Consider the following 13,545-nt stretch of genomic DNA (forward strand, 5'->3'; position numbering starts at 1 on the left):
ACTTTTTCAGGGCACCCTGGATGGAAAACCCTCTCTGCCTCCGGCTGCCCCTCCTGCTGCCTGCCAGCAGTGTTGTCCTGGAACCATTCTGTATACATTTTGGTGTGGCAGCTCCCTCCGCTCCCTCCCCAACTCGATTTGACCTTCATCAGCTGATTTTTCTCTTCTGATTATTTAGAGAAGCTCGAGTGAGAAAACAGTGTTTGCATTCCTTGTTTGTTTTCCTGGCACAGACCAATAAAAATCTGTACCTGGGCTTTTGGTGGTATTTCCTTGCTTCAATAACATTAAATGAAAAAATACTCCGTAAGTGGGAAACTTTGAGTTGAGGCCATCCGCAAACAAGCGTGTCCCGCTGATTTCCTTAGCGGTGTAAGGCCCAGTGGCTTCCTGCAATAGCCCTGCTATTAATAAAGCACTGGAGCCGAAGAAAACCAGTCAGATTTTGCATCATCTTTCCGCAGCATTAGTCCTTGGAGAAAGAAGAGGTGCCCCTGACCTCAGCTGGGTGGTTTCTGACAAGCAGGCAGTGTCTGGAACAAACCTGGGTGTGAAAGCAGGATGACACAGGCATGGTGGGGCTGGTGCATCCTCCCAGAAATGTTACTCTTCGGGCTGACCACTTCTTGCTTTTTATCATGCAAAGAGCAATGCCGGAAAGAATCTTATTTTCCTTGGAGCAGCGGCAGTCGCCGAGTCTCCGCAGCTCCGAGGGCTACGCAGAAAGGGTGCCGTGTGCTGCTTTGGCAGGCACGGGGGTGCTCCAGCCCCGCGTGTCGGGAAGCAGCGGGCTCAGGCAGGCGCGGCGCATCTGTCACAGGGCTCAAGGCTCGCTCAGCTCCCCAGCACTCACGTGTCGGAATTCCCCGGGGCCGCGGCCTTAGCGCATAAAGGGACATTGACAGCCGGCACCGCATCTTGGAGGGGCGGGCACGGCCGCACCGCCGCGCCCAAAATGCTCATTCATCCATGGCTACGGCTTACAGCAGCGCTACAGAGCTGATCTCTCCCTGCTGCCATCATTTCTCCCCGTGGATGGTCTTTTCCTTGTGCCGGCTGTGTAAAGCTCAGGTGTGGTTTGGCTAATCCCGGCCTTAGTGCTCCTCCTGCGTTAACACGAACCAGCAGCTGGTGAAAAATGGTGCTCATTAACGCATCCCTGGAAAAATTCTGCGCCGGGTCTTTGTTTTGTGGGTTAGGCTGGGGCAGGGTACAGGGAAAGGAATTTACAGGGAGGGGAAGGGGAGGAGAAAGGAGTCTGGATACCCCTGTATTCCACTGGGGAGTAAATAACAGCTGGAGAGAGGAAAAAGAGCCGCACCAAATCACTGCTGGTCTCCAGGTGACTGAACCGGGGGCACCAGGGGACTGCTGGGGTCAGGCAGGTGCTACAGCTTCTGGCAGGAGTCAAGAGAGGGGGAACCAGCTTTGGTCAGGACTCTGTGAGGATGATCCCATTTGGGACTGGGGATTTGGGACAATTCTCCTGGGATTCGTAGCTAGAAAGTGAAAGGGAAGGTTGCAAATACAAAAATACAGAACGAAACTCTCTCCACAGTGTGGGAGGAGAAGCTGTGCAGGGATGGGCTCTGTAGCCTCAGGCCACCTTGGACAAATTTAGCCTTGTTAAAAGGAGGGGGGATAACATGAATCACAAGATCCAATGTAATAGGAGAGACATGGAAAACTTGATGCAGCAGAACAGTAGAACAGGAAGACTCATCCTTTGAGGCATTTGCTGTATTTCTGAAGGTGGTCTGTCAAAATAAGGATTCTGCATGTGGCTCACTGTACAATTCGATGTGGATTTTAAAGGAGCAGTATTCCAACAGGTGTGGGAATGGATGGAGGTTGCAGCAGTTTTGTCTTCTGTAGGGACACAGCTCTGCATGACAATGAGGGGGGCAGGGGACTCCAGATGCTGTGCACAGGCTGAGCTATAAATGTCTCAACTTCTATTATGATTTAAGGGACACCACCAGGGTAAAGCCGTCTTTTTCCACATGGCATTGCCTAGCATGTAAACTGAAGGCCACGGCAGGATTCCTGCAGGAAACTCTTCTGTAGAAACTGCTTTCTGTTATCACGTGGGTTTTTTTTTTTTCCTCAAGCTTTGCAGAATGTACTTTGAGAAAGAAAATGAGCACAGTGAGAGGGAACTGGGATCATAAATCAACAGCATAAGAATGCACCATTCCCTCTCCTTAGCAGGAGACAGAACAACCCTGGGGAGGAGCCCGTACCCGAAACAAACACAGCAGATGCCTCCAGGGCTGCGCCAATACAGTGGAAACACGGGGAAAATTCAGCTTGTCCCGCTTTTCTTTCACCAGCTGCCCACAGGGAGGGAGCCTGGCTGTGCCGCCCTGCTGGCTCCTGGCTCCTGGCAGGTGGGGGAGATGGGCTGAGCCAAACGGGCCTCTGGGGTCACTGCACCCTGAGAATGGTGAAAAATTGGTCTCTGCAGTAAATGAATGAATGCAAATTGTCCCAGGGCTTCCCTGCCGATACTGCCCTGGTGGTGAAAATCCTATGGTACCAAATACAGCTCAGCAAAAAGGACTTTGGGTCCTTCTTTATTGGAAATGTACAGTGTCTGCATTTCTGTCAACAGAAAACCACACCAAACCCACACTCCCCCATCTCCCCTGCTTCCCTTAAAAGCAACGTGACCACCACAAAAGCTGCTGCCATAGACTTGGGTGTGGTGCTGTTAAAAGGGTTCCTGTGCCACTTTCTGAGCACAGCTGTTCCCTCTGCTCCTGGTCTTGCAAGTGTGCAGGATTTGCCTGATACTTCACCGGGCTCAATTCAGCCCTCACAACTCTTTTTTTAGGGGTGTGGGATTAACCCTACAAGTATGGTCCTCACATGCTCAAGGCTTTTAACAAGGCCCAACTGCACTGTTGCTGATGATCTCGTCCAAGTCCTGTTTCCCTGCTTTCACCAAAGTCCTTTTCGTGCAACTTTTCCTGTGTTTTTCTGATTGGTGAATCAGTATCATGCTGGCATCCAGCCTCCTCCCCACAGTGCCCTCCAGAATCGGGCCTGGGCTTGGCTGGGGAGCTGTTGTTTCCTGTGCCTGCCTTCCACCCCACCAGAGAGGCAGGAATTGGTTTGAACACCTGCCAAAACTGCCAACTCCCCGAGACAGAATGTGTACACCTGGATTAGTAACTTCAATTTTCCCGGGACCACCCTGGACCAAGGCCCACACCTCTCCTCCCAGCCACTGCCTGGAGCAGAGCTGGCAAGGAAAACATCTCAGCAGACACTGTTTGCATGAGACAGAAAAGGCCAGCAGGCCGAGGGAAGGGTGTGCACTGAAACCCATGGAGCAGGGCAGCTCCGGCTCTCTGCTCCGATCGTTTCATTCCCTCTCATTCCTCCTTTTCTCCCACACGCTGCGTCAGCCCCACACATCTTTTCCTCCGCTTCTGGCTGGAATCAAGGCCACTTCTCTTGGCCTCCTCCCATGTGCCACATCGCAATCCTTCAAGCAGCACTTGGAAGGGATCTCCTATTCCCCTTTCCTTCCTGCAGGGCTGCTTACCTGTATCCACACGCGCTGCCTGGCTCGGCACATTGTCCCCAGTGGACCTGAGAGCTGTGGCTGCTCCTGCCAGCACTCACTGTTGCAGCTGCCCATTGCAGAGCCCAGTCAGATGAGATTTATCCCATCCAGTTCCCCCAGTGGGGAGCTTGGATGGCAGCTGCACTCCTGGCCCATCCTGGAGCTCCTCAGGCAGTGCTGGGGATGTTGGTCCTTGTCCTTGGGGAGCGTGCGGTGCCCCTGCGGTGCCGACTACAGTGAGATAAAGGTGGTAGAGACTTAAAAGCTGCATTTGCTGCTCTCTCACTGGGTTGCTGCAGGACTGAGCCTAAGAAGCTCCCTTTGGTTTGTTACTGAGCCAGTAACAGCCTCTTGCAAACACCATGTAGGTTCCTTACCTGTTGAATTGAAGCCTCTCTCTGCCTGCCAACACAATTTTTCTGCTCCCAGCCAAATGCAAACCATTTTTCCATTGCTGTGTGGGCCCCAAATCTGTTGTCTCCAGCAGAAACAGCTTCCATTGACCTATCTCTTCCTAGGTCTGGTGCTGTGAAACAAAAATCTTAAAAGAGGTGTAACTGATAGTTACTCCAAAGAGTGCCCAGCTGGGCAGTCCCTTTTCCCAAGTCTGCTAACTTACGGCAGCATTCCAAACAACATCAATTATTTCCTTGAGTAAAAATGCTCTCAAACCACCTGGGTTTTTCCAGGAAGCACCATCTTCTTCCTGAGCACTCTGGCCTGGCAAAGGATTTGGTTACAGGAATGAGCTGCAGAAGGGAGGAGGAGGGCACAGCTGCTGTTATGCCAGAGGAAACAATTGTAAAACTGTTTAGGTTGTAGAGGACCTCTAAAGTTACCAAGTCTAACCATTAACCCAGCACTGCCAGTCCACCACTAAACCATGTCCCCAAGTGCCACATCTTTTAAATATCTCCAGGCACAGTGGGTGGATCCACCACTTCCCTGCTCCAGCACTTGACAACCCTTCCCATGAAGAATATTTTTCCGAATATCCAATGTAAACCTTTCCATAGTGCAACTTGAGGCCATTTCCTCTTGTTATCTGGGAGAAGAGACCGACCCCCACCTGGCTGCAGCCTGCCCTTGGGGAGTTGTGGAGGGTGATAACGGGGATCTGGGGAGAGGGGGATGAATGTTCTCTGCTTCCCCTCTGGCTGCCCTGCTGCTCCCACCACACACCTGACCCTGCCTTGCTCCCTGCAGCCCCCATCTCCCCCTGACAGGACCGGCACATGTCCCTGCGTCAGCAGCACGTGTCTGGGCCCTGTGACTGCTCAGCACTTGCAGGAGATGTAAAGCACAGGGAGGTCAAGCAGCCAGCGACAATGAACAGTCCTGCTCTAACTCCTGCCCTCCACCAGTTTTTAGAAACTTTGCTTAGGAAAAAAAAAAAAAAAAAAAAAGCCCAAACTCTCCAATCTCTCTGCTCAGCAATCCATTTCATGCTCAGTTCCCTGCACCTGCCACCGTACAGGGTCTGTGGTTCCTGTGCTGGGACAGGTGCTTGTGCTCTGCCAGGCAGCTCCTCCTGGGGACTAGGGGTTGTTTGCCCCCAGTTTCTCACTGTGCAGCAAGCGAGGGGCTCTGCAGACGGCCCTGGGCTGGGGCACAGTGCCCCACTGCAGCTCTCGGGGCAGAGCACCCCGGGCAGAAACGCCCTGCTGCAGCCACTCACAAGCTTCCACCAGGGAAAAGGCTGTTCGTTCCGCACTCATCCTGGAGGACCCAGCCTTCTCTCTGGAGTATGTCAGCAGAGATAAGTGATGCAGAGAGCAGGGAATTCCTGGAAGTGGCACCTTTAACTCCACTGACTGCATGGGACACCTACCCAACCGCGTGCAGACCCAGGGAGCAATAGGATACACCGAGAAAATACCTGTGGCAGGGCATCAGGAATCAGCTGGGCGTGCAGCGAGATCCGGGGCCGCATTCCTGCACTGACCAAAGGCAGGTGTTTGCTGTGAAGTCCCATTCTCCCTTACAGCCCTGAGCACTCACCTGTACTCTCACCTGAAACGAGCTCCAGCAGGAGTTTGTTTTGGGGGTCTGGTCTCCGCTCCAAAGCCTCACACTGTACAACACTCAGGCACAGACAGAGCCTGGCTTTCCCGCTGTGCCCCGTGGAGCGCTGACACCTACGCACCTTCCTTTCCTACCAGAGCGTGGATTTGGCAGCAGTCGGCTCTTGCAGCCTTTGTGCACAGCTGCTTTAGCAAAGCCAGTCCTTTGCAAGGAACGCCACCCTTCAAGACTAGCAAGGGACGACAGGACGAGGGCCCGGCCGAGCCCTTCCCGCAGCCCAGGGAGGGAAGCGAGGTTCCAGGCTGCCTGATGAGGTTGTGTACCATCTGCTGGGCTCGCCGTCTCCAAGCAACTGGACGTGGTGCCTCAGACAAACCGCAGTGCTCCTCTCTCCCCTCTGCAGTTTGTGGCTCGCTTCCCTCCTCCTCCTCCTTTGTGGCTCTTGTTCTTCTCCCACAGAAAGCCTCTTGGACCCTCGCACAGCAGCCCAAAAGCTGCCGCCTCCCAGATAACGAACGGTGCCAGCAGCCTTGACACTGACTTTTAATTCCAACGCAGATGGCCGGCAGCTCGCTCGATAAAGACAAAGCGCATCAGTGGAGCAGACTCTTGTACTGCATTCAGCTTGGCGCTGCTTTACGCTCGGATTAGCATTTTAAATCATCCCAAGGCGTTGGTGACCGACAGCTAAGCGGATCTGACCCCGGTTTGCAGATGGGTCTCAAAAAGTATTTTCTCACAGGGTGACAGAATGGTGCTCCCTGGAAGGTTGTGCAAGGACTGCCTCTTGATGCTAAAGTGTTTCATTACATCTTTTAAATGGGTGATGATATGAAACTCTAAGTCTCACTGGCAGTGCTTGCAGGAGTTACAATGGGAGGGAATGCTGGATGAAGTGTGAATGCAATCCTCAGGTAAGGAGACAGACAGGCAGCAGCTACAAGATGCTCTCCAGTGCCTTCAATGACACTGTAGGGGACCTCTGTCTGCTTTTGGTACTCACAGCTTAGGGAAGGTGTTTGAAGCAACTGCAGAGGAGATAAAGTTGGAAACATTACAAAGATGTGAAGGAGCTGAAGATCTCCTTCCAGTCAGCTTAGCAACAAGTTATGAAGCGCTTGAGTCCTGTTCATTTGGCTCTGGCATTCAGAAGAGAGACCTGAGACTGGAGCTGAGAATTCTTGTGCACAGACAGTGCATAAAGAGAGGCCACAACTTGCACTCCAGGCGAGGGAAGTTCAGAAGAGACAGGAGGCCCCAGTGCATGTCCATCCAGAAGTGCCCAAGGAGGACTGACCACCACCCCAAATCACTGAGTATTGTGATGAACCCCCACCAGAAGCAAGTTTTAAATCGATAAACTCACCCAGAGAGGTGCTGTAGTTTCAGCAGCGATGAGTTTGCAGATATAAGTGGCCATCCAGAATGCCAGGGCCAGACTGGCCAGGCAGAGCAGTCCCAGTCTCAGCACAAGTTGGATGCATCCAGAATCCTGGTGACCTTGTGGGACAGAGGTAAGTGAAGGGACAGCAGCCTCCGCTCACCGTGCTGCCTCTGGGGCAGCCAGGCTGTGGGTGGCTGCCTGGCCCTGTCACCCCGGTGCCCCAGAGCAGAAGGGCCGGCACAAACCAAGCCCCAGTCCCGCTCAGGGAGCCGGGGCGGGCCGGCACCTGCTCCGAGGGGCACAGCTCCAGCACCCAGGAGGGGCTAGAACGGCTCCCAGACACACTTTTGGCAGTCAGGAGAGGATCAAGGGGATCCTGACTGAACACTCACGATGTGGAACCATCAAGGGCCCCTTCCCACCCTCCCACTTGTCCTGGAGGGCCTCTGGATTGGAGGCTCCAGCCCGGAACCCAGCAGAGGTTCCACAGGAACAACCGCGGCTCGTGGCACGCAAACAAAGCAAGAGGAGTCTCTTTGCAATATAAATTTGTTTTTATTGAAGCAGCAGTCACATGACCTCGCATCTAGCCTTTAGGATAGCGACAGAATGGATTCGGCCAGGTCAGCCAGCCCAAAAAAGGATTTTTATTTTTTTTTTTTTTCTTTTTTCTTTTTGCGCTAATAGACATGTCATGTTTAATACATACATTATCCAGTACCGGAAACCCAACTCAGAGATAGCTACGTGCTGATTTGCTGGAGGAACGGTCCACTGGACGTGGTCTCGACAAACTTTACAGATCACCACCAAATAACATTACTAATGGGATCCAATGATTAAAAAAAAAGAGAACAACCCAAACAACCATGAGTGCAGGATTCAAAGCCAGCAGTTTACACAGGTTCTTAAGTTTGTATCTATAGGTGGACGGTAAAGGAAGATTGGTTGGTTTCAATTTGAAATATTTATGTCCCAGGGTTCCTCTCTCCATCAAATCAAACGGCATCATAAGACAAGCTGGCACCTCTTTAAAAATAGCATGGAATAACACAGCTCATTTAGGAAAACATGCTCATTTCTGGAGGTTTTTCTTTATTATTACAAAGATTCACGTCCACCTATTCTCGCAGAGTGGAAAGAGGCATGAGGGTGAGGAACAAGGGTCAGAGAAGGGAGAGAGGAGGAGGGAAGAATAGGGCAATTTTTTTGAAATAAAGACCACACACTTGGTATTTTTTAAATTTCATTTCCAGGCTAACCTACTTTTTATTTAATGCAAATTACAGTACCAGTTAACTATTTCCGAACCGAGTCACACAGAACAAAACGTATTTACAAGGGGAACGGGGCGGGGGAAATAATAAAACATTAAGCATACTTTCCACAAAAAAAGTTTATATTTAAAATGAAAAAAAAAAAAAAAATCAGTCACAGAGGCATTCAAGTAGTAATAATGTTATACAGGTTTTGCTTTTCCTTTAAATCAAGACAGATTTGCACAAGTGTATGCAATAGTTTGTATACAACCCACAGTCCTTAATATATATATATATTTAGATTTCTGTTTTTAAGATGGAAGTGGTCACGCTAATTGGTGTGTACAGGCCCAAGTGATCCATCAGCAACACATTAATGAACGCAAATTTTACAGGCAAGCAAATTATATATATATAAATATATTTTATATATATATATTAAAAATAAATTGAGAAAGACCAACACAAGGAAGCTACTTTTCTCGAGCTAACCCCTTAGGTACTGTTTTCCTTTCCTGTCGTTTTGCCATTATTGCAGTGTTGCAAAACGAAGCCAACTACGACCAGAACCGGCCGAGAGCCCCGTGGAAATCAGCTGCCACCCCAGGGGTACCCGCTGGCAGTCTCCGGAAGGCAGAGCCCGGACCGAATACCCTACTGTGCTTTTCCTCATCAGCTTTTCCTTTTTCTCCGCGGTGGCTGAGGTTCCTAGTACAGGAGTACGAGTCTGACAGGCTGCTTGACTTCTGCTTTTCCAAGTACTGAAAACTGGGCGGGGGGGGGAATTTTAGGTTGCAAGTCGCAGGCACCTGCCATTATTTTAGGTAAAGCTTGGCTTCGAAATAAGGGGACAGAGTGTTCAGGGGTCTCCTACCAGTCAATTTGCTTTTGCAGGTTATTTTTTTCTTTTTCCCTAGCAAGGTAGATAAGTTTAATAGTAAAGAACGCCAGTGTCTCGATTGAGCGTCCATCGGGGGAGACAGACCGCGATCCAGCCCGGCTCAGGGACCCACTACGGCAGGGCTGACGTAAAGGACACATCAAGACCACAACTGGGTTAAAAAAGAAGCCCGAAAGAGTGTAAAAAGAAGAGGGACAGCTCTGAGCAGACTGTCGCCAACAGCTTGGCATCACTGACCTTCGTGTCACCAGAAAGAAAGTGCAGCCTCTGCTTCACTGGAATGAACACGAGATGCTTCGAAATAAAACAGCAACCTTTGGTTTGGTAAAGAGTTACGTGTTTTCCCATTCAAGACAATCTTATGTGGAATACTAACAAGGTAGTAAAACACAAGCAAACTAGTTTTAGAAACAAGGCCTTCGTGCTGGGCACAAGAAATCAAGAGTCATGTTAAACTTATCTCAAGAAAACAAAAGTGACTTCGGGGAAGGATACGGGGGGGAAAAAAACAGGGAGAAGAAAGGGAACAGAAAGTCCTCCCGGCAGAAAAAAACACTGCAGTCTCCTACAGCGCTGCCCCCGCTCCCACCGCGGCCAAATGGCTCCGAGCGCAGCAACTCTGCGGGATGTGGGGATTTCCCTCCCTGGGGGCCCTTTCCGCTCGCCGCTGCCCCCGGCACAGCCGCAGGGAGGGTGGGAAGGCCAAGCCTCCTGGAAGCTGCTGCTGCCCAGATGCTCCTGGGCGCAGGGCTGAGGGGAGAGACAAGCAAAATCTAAACGGGCTGCTAGGGCAAGGGTCCGAATGAAATCGGCTGCTGCTAGCGGCAGGAGGAGGGCAGGGCGGGCACCTTGGAGACTCCCAGAACAAAGCCACGGCTCCAATGAAGTAAGTGACGGTGGAGAACGGTTTCTTTTCGTTCCGCTACTGATCAGGGTATCACTGAAACCTTACAGCACTCAAAGAGTTAGAAAGCGGGGCGGGGAGGGGATGGGGGAGCGAAGATGTGGGTTTGGGGTGGGAGACACTGTTAATAAAGAAGGAGGAGAAACAAATAAAAGGGAAATAAAATTCAAAAAATCATGGAAGCGAAGGCACTCCAAACTATATAGATACACTATACATCGCTAGAGTTATTGTTACAATAATACAGGCCGGTACCTACTGTACAGAGTTAAAACTATATGGCTTTAAAAAGCTCGTCTACATTTTGTCTGATTATTAAACAGAATCACTGCCCTGAACGGTAACTTTTTGCTCATTAATAACAGTTCCTGGGTCCACATATTTACATACAAAACAATAAAACTCAAAAATTCAAAAACAACCAAAAATAATAATGTACAAGCTTGAATTTGGTGAGGAGCTTTGTTTTTTGTTGCTATTTTTACTGTGGTTTTTTTTTTTTTTTCTTTTTTTTTCTTTTTTTCTTATTTACAAAAAAACGTTGTTCAAAGACCTGGATCTAACTTGTATAAAAGAGTGTGTGATCCTGCTATGATCCTTGAAAACAGAAATAAAACCAGAGGGGCACCCCTGACCCTCCCCCCCACCTAACACACACACGAGACACACACAGACGCCGGCACAGTCACAAAACCAGAGAGAAAACGCTCTGACTCCCTTCCGCCAGTCTTTAACAAAAAAAATGGAAAAGAAAAGCCGCGTGTCCTGGCGCAAGCAGCATTTTTTCTTTGATATTTTTATTACTTTTTTTTGTTTTAAAGACTCGGTAATTTACTGCCTCCAAATAACAGCACCTGTGGCCAATGCTTCAGCAGTCTTGTCTATACAGCAGATCCATACCCTGCCACTGTCCTACTTTTTGAGTCTCCTGCATGGATTTGGATCACTGGGTCAACCAAGCCCCTTCACTTACCTTCCAGGACACTGACTAGCCGAGCGCATGCGTTAAGATGCTCTTCAGCCCTTTCTATTAAGTTGCAGGTAAGGATTTGGAAAGCCTTCTGTTTTTCAACGTGGGTGTGCTTTCCTTTGCAGCCAGCCAGAATGCAAAAAAGCTTGAAAACCCTTTTTTGTGTGTGTGTGCCCAACAGCAAATCGCCGAGGGGTATGACATGAGGGTTTATCGGTTTCACGCTAGGTGGTCACTCACCTCTTCAATCAGCTCCCGCGTCCCCAAACCCACCGCGTGCCGGGCAGGAGGGAGAGGGCAGAGCTTTTATCAGTTCCGGGGCTGCTAAGAGACAGTTTCCAAAAAATCCCACGTCAATGGCATAAAAGGTAAAAGAAGAAACACGCCGAGCTCGTGACCAAGCCCCTGCCGCCCCTGCGGCAGCCGACCTTCCAAAGCCGCTACTGCCGGTTCCCCCCGGGCCACACGAAGGTTCCGCGTGCTCCCGAAAAGCGACTGCTTGCCTTAGAGATCCGCAGGTCCAGGAACGGCTCGGTAAGCACCAAAGGCGACTACAGTTTCTCTGAAGAAGGATAAGGCTGGAGCGGACACCGACCGCAAGCCTACCACAAGATCAGGTCTCCAAAAGTCTCGTTTCCGCGCCGGGGCCGCGTCCGGCCGCTCACCTGACCCTCTTGCAAGGAATATTGCTTTGACTTCAGGAAGAGAGACGTGGATGCTCACACCACACGCCGTCGCAGGGAGGAAACCTGGACCCTGAACTGATGGACTAGAACAAGCATTCACCTCACGCTTCAGTCAGACTGATTCGAGATCGTAGACAAAATAAAAAAAGCAGTATTGTATCTATGTATACATGTATATATTTATATAATATATATACACACACACTCTTATAGAGCCAGCTTTCCTACAAGTCAGCAGGTACAAATTACCGTCAAGAGCATTCGGATGTGTATTTTAATATTCTACCAATGTAAAAACATAATGGCGACGTGGCAACACGCATCAATAAATAGAGATCAAAAAAGAAAAAAAGAAAAAGCAAGAGGTTAAAAAAGATGAAAATTAAATACTAGATTCTAGCTGTGGGTTTAAAATCAGAACTATTGGAGAATGTGGCATCCTGCAAGTTAAAACTGTAGTTAAAAAAAAGAAGTATTACAAAATAAACCAGTAGCCTGTTACAGTTCACATTATAAACCCTGGTGTCCTTTTCCTGTATGCACCTTAGGAAAGGGAAGCCTGTTCAAATCAAGAGCCAAGGAGGGGTGGGGGAGAGAAAAAACCCAACCAAACACACTTTCACAGCGGCCACTTCCCAAGAAGTCCCTTAGCATCCACGCAGCAGCTGGGCCCCTGCCCCCGCCGAGGATTTTGTTCGTCCGCTCTTCTCTGCTGAAGCTGGGAGCCGGCCCGAGACAGGGAAAGCAGGAGCTCCGGCTGGGCAAAGGGGATGCCTCGGCAGAGCCGACCGCTGCCTGTTCATGCATGTGTGTGTATTATATTATATATCACCCGCTCGGGCAAGACTTTTCCCACGTGAAGCTGCAGATTTTCTCATCACTAGCACTGATTTTTAAATTGAAGGCTTCCGCTAGCGGTTCGTGCCTTAGACACGTGGCAAACCCTCCCCCCCACCCCATGGCAACCTATTTTCCTACCACGTCGCCCGCTCCCCGTGCCGAGCCAGGGCAGTTCTTCAGATAACCTGGGATATGGATTTGCTGACAAGAAACGCTGAGCTCTGTTGAATGACCCCTGCTAAGCTCCCGACCAAATTCAAGCTGTGCACTACATCAAAGTCCAAAACTTCACTTAAAAAGAAAATAAAAAAAGAGGGTAAAAAAAAAAAAGAACTTCAGCAGAGAATGAGGTTTGGGATTAGTTTGTTTCGGTTTTTTCCTTCTTTCTGTTGTGGGAGGGGATATGAGGCAAGAGTCCTGGTTCTGAAGTACACAACAGCAAACTTCCAACATGAAGAGATTGTCGAGGGGAGACATTGGTGTGTTGTATTGCTCCGCTTTCCCTCCTCCCCCCACCTAGTCCCCTGCCCCGGACACCCTGCAGAGTGAGAATACAATGAAACTGGTTTGTATTTATAGATATTTTACAAGGTTAAATAAGAACAACAATAATAATAATAAAAAATTGAACACTAAAATGAACAGGTTGGTTGGTTTGTTGTTTGTTGGATTTTTTTTTTTTTTCCTCTTTTTAATTTTCTTTCCAAATGTGACCAGTGTTGCTGAGCAAGACTCAAATTACTGGTGATTTTTCCTGTGCAGCTGGCTGCTTGGTACTGGTTCAGGTGGAGTTGGAGGCTGATGCTGTAGCTACACTATTGGTCTGAACTCGTTCTCCTGCGTTAACATCTGCAAACAACAGACGAGAAGGGGAGAGAGAAAAAACAACCAGCATTACCTCCAAAAGAGAGACACATTGGAAACAACAGCTATGACATTCTCCACAAGGGGAAACCCACAACTCCCACCAAGACAGTGTTGGGTTAGGATGCTCTCCTGACT

The 13,545-nt window shown here is 49.6% G+C and overlaps 2 protein-coding genes across 7 annotated transcripts in view; one reads left to right on the plus strand and one right to left on the minus strand.

The window, feature by feature from the left end:
* The window catches only part of CFAP91 (cilia and flagella associated protein 91), a 29,610-nt gene extending 29,387 nt beyond the window's left edge, over nucleotides 1-223 (plus strand). For 3 of the 4 annotated variants that reach the window (XM_040057177.1, XM_040057179.1, XM_040057178.1), the window contains exon 17: nucleotides 11-223. The gene's annotated coding sequence lies outside the window, so the exon portion shown is untranslated. The remainder of the gene's footprint in view (nucleotides 1-10) is intronic. The other variant, XM_058419527.1, reaches the window with a different exon arrangement.
* A 7,295-nt stretch (nucleotides 224-7,518) lies between these two features.
* Nucleotides 7,519-13,545, minus strand: part of GSK3B (glycogen synthase kinase 3 beta) — a 149,619-nt gene continuing 143,592 nt past the window's right edge. For 2 of the 3 annotated variants that reach the window (XM_040090940.2, XM_040090949.2), the window contains one exon: nucleotides 7,519-13,392. In XM_040090940.2, the coding sequence (XP_039946874.1) occupies nucleotides 13,325-13,392 (68 nt within the window). In that variant the 3' untranslated portion in view covers nucleotides 7,519-13,324. The remainder of the gene's footprint in view (nucleotides 13,393-13,545) is intronic. The other variant, XR_005704511.2, reaches the window with a different exon arrangement.

Source organism: Hirundo rustica, chromosome 2 (genome assembly GCF_015227805.2).
Source record: "Hirundo rustica isolate bHirRus1 chromosome 2, bHirRus1.pri.v3, whole genome shotgun sequence".
In the NCBI taxonomy this organism is placed as follows: domain Eukaryota; kingdom Metazoa; phylum Chordata; class Aves; order Passeriformes; family Hirundinidae; genus Hirundo; species Hirundo rustica.